Raw genomic sequence first — 8,924 nt, forward strand, 5'->3', positions numbered from 1 at the left:
ACACGTTGCTGCATGAAAATGAACATTCCTGTCTAATCAAATCCTTGAACGAGTAGTCAAGCTTGGATTTAAACATACTTGCCCAACAGTGCCAACTTCATTCGAGCTGTTCACAGCAGGTATGTTTTCATGGAGAGAGATCTGTGCTTCGACAGGAGTTTTTTTAATCATTAGCACAATGTTCAGAATGTTATCTGGAATCTATTTTGTATTTTTAAAATGCATACAGGCACCTTTTTGACAGCCATTACTGCTGGATTTTTTTCCAGGATCAAGACATCAACTTTGAAAGATGAAGTTCCAGTGGTTGCTTTCTTCACTCTTTACTGGTGTAATCTTCTGCCATGTGCAGGATGAGTTTTATTCCTCCATAGGTAATATTCTGAGGTGATTTCCACCATTTCTGTTACCATACTTATGTTACATACTCATAGGTTTTGCCTATTTTTTTTTGCATGTATTACCCAATTTCTATAACTGTTTCAATTAGTCAGCTCTTTTTTGTTTCACCTCGAAAAAAGCCAGGATCATTTGATAAATCTTTAAAACTATGAGCAAACAAACTCATAAAACATCGCCATAAAATAATATTCTAACATTTGGAAGCTTTGGCTTTTGTGTTCTGTGCAATTTTAGCATTTTTCTATAAGAAAACAACAACAACAACAATGTGAAATAAGTAGTTGACTTCTTATTCAGGCCTGTTGTTGGTGTATAGTGTAAGGTGTATATACACCTTAGTATTTATTTAGGGTGATCTAACAAACACATTTAAAAAACTGTTTCAGAATATCATATTTTGCATTTTATGTATCTCATTATCTTAATTTTGAAATAAAAAAGTATGTTTACTAAAGTACTGTATGAGGTAGAAATAAGTTTAGTCATACAATACTGAGTTTACCTCTGTTGATCTTAACATTAATAAACCTTAAAAAGGAGGTGTCTGAGTTAAACCACTTGGAGATGCTCTTCACAATAAACTCCAAGTACATTGCTACTTACCCAAATCTACTATACTAGATATACTTGTTTATGCAGAATTCTTCACAGATGTTGAAGCTTTAACCTGTTTCGTAACTGTGCTAAATCACTTGCACCTGATGTTGAAAGATGGTGCTATGATTGATATTTATATTGTGTCTTGTGAATATAACTTTCTTAACTGTGAACCTGAAAATCTAAATAATATACAGTAGTTCATTTTTGATTGTTTTGTTTTTAAGTTGTATGTTGTGTTATGTTCTGTAATTTCTCTAGACCAAGTGGCAGAGCTGATTTCCACGGAAAGAGACTTCATTCAGTCTTTAAAGGAATATATGAAAGAGGAAGAGACCCACTTAGAACAACTGAAAAGGTAAAATTAGCTTTGATGGTTAAATGGAGTGTCTATCTGAAATTTGAGAGCAAAGAGTTCCTGTGGGTGGATAGCATAGTGGAGTGGTGGTTAGCTTTGCTGCTTCTGGGGTCCTGGGTTTAATTCTGGACCTGGTGTACTATCTGTGTGGAGTTTATATGTTCTCCTCATGTTTGTGTGGGCTTCTTCCAGGTGCTCCCGTTTCCTCCCATAGTCCAAAACATACTTGTAGGTGAATTGGGTTCTGGGAAAATTGACCCTGGGGTGAGTGTGTGTGTCTGTGTTCGTGTCTGTCTGGACTGGTCTTCCGTCCAGAATACATCCTATCATGTGCCTGTTGCTGGTCGGGATGGGCTTTAACTCCCCTAAGACTGTATTGACTGAAGCAATTAGACAACAGATGAGTGAATGGAGTTACTGTAGATCTCAACCATGCCAGTGTATTGTTTGGGGGGGTGGGAGGGAAATGACTCCTGTAGTTGGTTTTAACAGACTTTTTCTCATGGCCAGACTGTGTTAACTGGCTTAGAACAAAATCCATATCTCATACTACTCTTTCAATAATCCAGTCAAAACTAACTTAAGTCTGAACTGTGGGGCTATCAAACTCATATTTTCTATTAATATTCAATTACTTGGCAATAAATGCAGTTTCAGTTAATTTCCTACTATAACTTTCAGTTTATTGATCTTGAAACATAATCACTGTATATGTATATTTTTACCTCTCATGGAATATAAACCTCTCTCCTTTGCTTCATTTAAACAATAACATTAACAACAAGATTTCAGCTAAAATCTTAATAGAATATTATCCTGCATTTATGTATTTACAGTAAATAACAGAATTTTTTAAATCATCAGCCTTTTCATTTAAATCCTTGTTGATAATTTGAATTTATTTTTGTCCATGTTACTCGCTGCAAATTCATTGTGCAGTTCACTGACGTTTTGCTCCTTAGATGGTTACATAGAGTAGATGAATAACTACTGAAAATCAGTGACATTGCAGTGGCTCAGACCATGTGTGATTGCAAACTAGGTGTTTAAGTAGCCTATTAAAACAGTTGTGTGTTTTAATTTTAAAGGACCGTTGATGTAATGGATGAAATCTCAGGCACGTTTTCAGAAATGCCTGAAACACGTGTAAGCAATCCCTTAAATGCTTACAAGCTCATGAAGAGAATGTACGCCGACTGGAGAGCTGTGGAAAAACTAATAAAGATGGATCCATCACATGGTAGGATTTAAAAGAGGAGGAGTCAAAAATGATTTTGTTTTTCAACTTTCTTTTTAATTTCCATTAAACACTGAAGCCGCAGCCCTAACTATCCACATTTTTGTATTACGAAACAACTCATGTGGTAATCATCAAGATAAGTCATCATACTAAATAAACACATAAAATGTTAAGTTTCCTACAGGTATATGCACGCCACTTGAATTGGGCACTAGGAGTTTAAGATAAAGAAATGCTACATACCACTTTTACTCTAGCTGCTAGAGACACTTCATCATGGTGAAAGTGCTTCCATTATTCTTTATTCAATTTTTGTTTAGATTTTTTGGCTTCACTTTCTTTAAAGTACCAGCATTTTCCCAGCAAGGATGATGTAGACGGGGCAGCACTGGGTCTAGTTAGACTACAAGAAACATACAGACTGGATCCACAGAGCATCATGGATGGAAAAATCCCAGGTAACAATTACAGACTATTAGAACCATCTGAATATGGTTGTAAAAGCTCTTAGTCTACAAGGCAACTCCAGAGGCCATTGGAGCAACAGCAATACATTGGTAAATTTTATGACATTTTAGATTAGGGGCTGCAAATTCTATTTAGAAATTTTATGTAACCTGTAACATACTGTATAAACAAATTATTAACAGAGCATCAATATCAATCAGTAACATCAATAACATGATCAATATGCTGTATAAATCTGTTTATACAGATGTGTTAATAGATTTTTTGTAATGATTTACAAAGTGTTATTCGCAACCCTTAAAAAAAAAGTATTGGTTTACATTTTTTTGGGCTAGGGTTTCTAACTCATGATTAGACTGATATTCTGATTTTTTTTTATCCATTGTGGTGTAGGTTTAAAAACCCAACTGGAACAATTACATAACCAGTGTGAGAAATCCATCTGCAGACATTCAGTGTAGTCTAAAATTAATTTTTAGTTTGAGGACTATTGAGGACTCTTAAAAATAATTTGATCAAATCTAATTAGATTTTTTTTATATAATAATATTTCCAGAAAAAATAATTTGATTTAAAGAGAGAACAGTCTTAGACAAACCTTCGTTCATCCTAATCATGGCAATTCCAATGATTAAACAGTAATAAAATGGAAATGCAAACAAATCATGTGTATATCCTGTATCACTTTGCGTAATTTAATAAGACCCTGTAAGTCCTAGTTGTATATGACATGATTTGCAAATTTGTTTTGTTTTTTTATAGGAATGGGACACACTGAATTACTGACACCAGATGAAAGCTATTATCTGGCTACTATTGCCCATGAAAAACAAAAATATTTGTACGCTTTTCTATGGATGCAACATGCTTTGAAAGAACTTGATGAGGGGAAGTCAGCTGTAATTACAAAAAAGGAGATTCTCTACTTTCTCATTCCCTTTGTGTTTCAAGTAGGGGATTTGCCTTTGGCACTTGAAATGACCAGACAATTAATTGCTCTGGGTAGGTATCAAATTAAGTCTTTTTAAAAAGAAATATGTGGTTGCCATGTCCTTCCTACACCTACTCAGTGGGTTATATGTTCTGATGTTTGTCTTTTTCTTTTCAGATCCCAGTGATCAAAATGCTTTAAATTATTTTAAATATTATGAAACTGTGAAGGAAAGTTTACGACGGTGGAATGAGACTCAAAGTGCCACTGCTAACTTAGACTTTTTTGAAGGGCCAAACTTCTTGCAAGGCAAAGAATACTATGAAGCACTCTGCCGGGGAGAAGGCATAAAAATGGCGAGTTGGTGTTCTTGTGTTTCCATGCTTATTCTATGAATTTACTGTGTTTTGCTGGGGTTTTTCAAACTTTTCTCTATCTTCTTGTATAAATGTACCTATACTGGCTTTATCATCATTATACTTTGGTTTATTCCTTTCAGTCCAATTTACCACAGTAGAACAGAGTAAACCCCTTCATATGAGGCACAACATTTCATACCCATTGTCTGTTTTAATGGTAGACTCCGAGGAGACAGAGCACACTGTTCTGCAGGTACAACAATGGGAAGAGAAACCCCAGGCTAATATATGCACCTATAAAGGAGGAGGATGAATGGGACCATCCACCAATCGTCAGATATTATGACTTTCTGTCAGAAAAGGAAATGGAAACAATAAAGCGATTATCCCGGCCTAAGGTAACCCAGAAAAAGCAGTTGTCAGGAAACGATGAAGAAATGCTAATATTTTTTTTTCATTTTCATTCTGCTGCAAAAATAATTGATGCCAGTTATTGAACACCTTTAAGGTGAACCTATTTAATAAATACATTTAAATATAATATTTAATGAAGTGATTTAATGAAACATTGTAATAGTGAGAAAACCAAGATAACATGAGGCACTAATAAGACTTACACTTCACGTTTAATTTTATTTTTATTAAAGTCATTTACCCTTCAGCCCTGCCTGTCTTTTAACTCAAACACAGCTTAAAAGAGCTGGAGTTGCAGACAGGAAAACTGGAGGCTGGTTCATAGCTGAATACAGAGTTTCTAAAAGGTGAGTAAATTTGAGAAATAGTTCTAAACAGTTTCCTTTTGATCTTTTTCAAGAAAGCTGTTAAAAAATAATGCAAATTATCTTACGTATCCAGTACAGCTCCAGCTATGTACGTTAAGACTATGATCTTTTGTCTTATGATGTAAAGATCTGCGATAGGCGCAACATATGATGATTTGTACAGTAGGTATACAAATTTCCATGCAAGTCTCTCATAATAATTCATAATGTGACAGTATGGAGTCTAGGGTTATGCATACATGTTTACTTATATGTATACACCATCCTGGAATATGTTTTGGCTTTTTGTATGTAATGGCTATATTCAGAGACTTTTTACCACACCAAATGTATCATTCATTTTCTGAAAAAGCAAAAAAAACCTCCCAATAACTCAAACACTACAAATTCAAATGGGAAATTCATGAATGTCTGCAACGGAACTACCAGACTTCCAGTCTTCTCTATTGCAGTGCTAGTAACCAGCACCTCAATTGTTTTAATGATCGTGCTGATAGTCAGTGAAAGAAATCAGAAGCTGCCTATTGCAGAATTCTTCAATGAACAAGTTGCAGATGGCTCAATTATTAATTAGAACACTAATGCAAGTTACAGCTTCATTTTATTTTTTATTAAGTGAAAACAAAATTAGATATAAATGTGTGGTTGTGGTTAATGCTTAATGAGAAAAAAAACAGCAGTCTCTTTTACTCCCTGTGTTGCATTTTCCTCTCTTCTTTAATGTCCTTCAGCGCATGGTTGATGGAAGAAGATGACCCCGTTGTCTCTCGAGTCAATCAAAGAATCGCTGATATTACAGGCTTAGACATGCAAACAGCAGAACATCTCCAGGTACTGCCTGAGACAGCTCTCTTATTTTTAGAGAGTTTCACTGGTATCTGTAGAATAGGCAGAAGTAGCCTAGATGGCCACCACATCTGGAATTATTATTCAATTAGCAAGTGTGCAATCCTTGTGCTCTGACCTGTATTAGCTATTTGATCATATTCAAAACTACCTTGTTACTGACTTTTAAGGCTATTAGTAATCTGGCTCCATCATACATCTCTGAGCTCCTCCATGTTTACGTTTCCTTCTGTAGGCTCAGTTCAGTTGAGGCTGGTCATTTACTCACTGTACCTAGGACTAAATCGCAGGCTTTTTCTTTTGTCACTGCCTTTCCTCAAACACGTCAAGAGACAAATTCTTTGACTCTTCTCAGATTTAAACTCAAAAGTCACCTGCCTTACAATTTATGTAACATTAATTTACAATTTTCTTGGGTTTTTTTTACTATTTATTGTACGTTTTCTCTCTTTTTCTTCTTTATCACTGTGTACAGCAACCTTGGATTTGGAAAGGCACTTTGTAAATAAAAAGTTATTATTTGAAACAGGTAGCTTTACAAGTATTGAAAATGAATAGATGAATTAATGTACTTTTATGTTCCTGCTCATATATTTACTTTGAGCAAAATAGGGTAGCGATGCAAATATAGAGAATGAAGGCTGTCAATAAATGTCAGTGTTTAGCAGAGAATGAAATCAATTTATTTCAAGATCCATTCCAACTTTTCTCAATACAGGTTGCCAACTACGGTATTGGTGGTCACTATGAGCCACACTATGACTTTCCCAGGGTAAGAGAGAAAAATAAGTATAATTAAAAAAAAAAACTTTTTTTGTGTAACATGTGAGTAGTCAATGCAAAAGAATAATATTTGCATAATTCATCACATTTTCGTATCATTCCTGTTTCTTCTAATTTAGTTTTGAATAAATTTAATCTTGTGTCAAGGTCAATGTTAAATGCTATTCTGAAAATGCTATATTTTTCAGATGCACGTCAATGACTCCAACTACAAGACAAATGGGAACAGGATTGCTACTTTCTTAAATTATGTAAGCATAATTTTCTCTGGACATTTATCCATTCAATGGACATTCAATTTACAGTATATACTATAAATGGAAAACAAAATAATAACGAAGTAACTATATTTAATTCACTATTAGTTCTCTTTGAACAGATAGAACACTCCTCTTTTAGCTGTAGTACAGACATTCATGAGACAGCTGATTAACTGGAAAAACTGTGTCAGTGAAAAAATATGGTTACTTTCTTCCACTACTTACAAACAGTTGTTTGTACATACTGTTATATACTCTACTACTACATACTCTAATGTTTTTTTTCTGTAGATATTGATCTTCTAGGAATTTCTAGAAAGTATAAATATGCATTCTAAGTTTAATACTGTGCTTTATTTCTTAAACTGCTTTACCTATTGTTATTAATGCTCAGCTACAGTTCCTGGTTGCATGATTTCAGATTTACCCACAATAATGAGCTTTATCAGTCAGTTCCTGATAAAGCAGCACACTACAGATTGCGTAACCGAGGGATGAAACAGATAAAGAACCGTTTTTCCGTTTTTCGGCTTTTGACCACACATCTTTGCACAACAAAACAAAGTGAAAATCTAATATACTGTACAGCTGTTTAAATGAAACAAATTTTCAGAACACTAAATGCGCCAGACAGTTTCTACAGAAGTATACATTTTTTCCTATTGTGTCAATACAGCTGTTTTTCAATGGTGGCTTCTCTTTCAGATGAGTGATGTAGAATTTGGGGGAGCTACAGTATTTCCAGATGTTGGAGCTGCTGTTCAGCCCTTAAAGGTAAATATCATGTTTTGCATGTTGAGGTTGTCACTAGCCTTTAATATAGCAATCCTTACATTTCCATATATTCAAAACTCATTTGAGTTCATATAGATGCAATATATATATATATGTTATACCTGTATATGTTGGCTTTGTGTTGACATAGTTGCTCAAGAACAAAGTTTTTTTTGTCTTATAGTATCTGGGAAATGTGACATTTCCTAGTTTTAGAGGTTGGTAAGATGACATAATTTTTAAATTGTACATATACATTAGGTGCTACTATTTGTAAACTCAGAGCATAACAAAATATATGCTTCCCTTTGTGTCTTACATTTTGTATTTTAAACATGCCGTTTTTTTCATTGAGGGTTCAGCTGTGTTCTGGTACAATCTTTTACAAAATGGGGAAGATGATTACAGAACTCTGCATGCTGCTTGCCCAGTTTTAACAGGAAACAAATGGGGTGAGTTGGGAATGCTCTAGCGTTAGTAAGGAGGGTTAATGACATAACATTTCATAACTGACAAGCCAAGAGTGAAGATGTCCCAAAGAAATATGAAGAGTACAAATAAAGTAAAAATAGTATTTCCAATTATACCATTTTACTGTGTCCTAAAAAAAGGATAGCATTAGCTACTTGTTTATTTTCTTCTTCCTTCCATTTTCTTTCTTTTAAGCTGTACAACTGTGAAAGAAAGGTCCAATTTATGCAATTCTGAATTCTGATTACAGTTGCAAACAAGTGGATCAGAGAACGGGGCCAGGAGTTCAGACGAAGGTGTGGTTTATCTGAAGTTGACTGAGTATGTCTTCTCCTGTCACTACTGCTCCCTGTGCTTTTGGGCATTTCATGGTGTTACTGCCTAACAAAATATTAAAATATCAGAATCTCAAATTACATTTCTTCAGACTGTAGATCTGACTTCTGATTGATATCCTTTAAGGAAACATTATTACTCTCTGAACATACTTGATGTTTATCATTTCAGTACATAAAAGTCTCTAAAGAATTGTAAAGCCTCCCATTAAGAATGATTTGATAAATACAGTAAACCTGTTTTTTAGCACTCTGCATTCAATTTGTGTCATGGTCGTCATCCCTCCTCTAGAGAGTTCTCCTACCCTTTTGGATTAA

The 8,924-nt window shown here is 34.5% G+C and overlaps 1 protein-coding gene across 1 annotated transcript; it reads left to right on the forward strand.

Annotated features, from left to right (window-relative positions):
• Positions 1 to 292: 292 nt before the first annotated feature.
• Positions 293 to 8,592, forward strand: LOC148820986 (prolyl 4-hydroxylase subunit alpha-2-like). Its single transcript, XM_088932474.1, has 14 exons — positions 293 to 374; positions 1,261 to 1,357; positions 2,446 to 2,597; positions 2,918 to 3,055; positions 3,828 to 4,067; positions 4,174 to 4,352; positions 4,577 to 4,753; positions 5,046 to 5,116; positions 5,869 to 5,968; positions 6,702 to 6,755; positions 6,955 to 7,017; positions 7,732 to 7,800; positions 8,156 to 8,252; positions 8,522 to 8,592. Exons 1-14 carry the CDS (start codon positions 293 to 295, stop codon positions 8,590 to 8,592), a joined length of 1,590 nt encoding a protein of 529 aa, XP_088788600.1.
• Positions 8,593 to 8,924: the final 332 nt, after the last annotated feature.

The sequence above is a fragment of the Atractosteus spatula genome, chromosome 14 (genome assembly GCF_055471065.1).
Source record: "Atractosteus spatula isolate fAtrSpa1 chromosome 14, fAtrSpa1.hap1, whole genome shotgun sequence".
Classification (NCBI taxonomy): Eukaryota; Metazoa; Chordata; class Actinopteri; order Semionotiformes; family Lepisosteidae; genus Atractosteus; species Atractosteus spatula.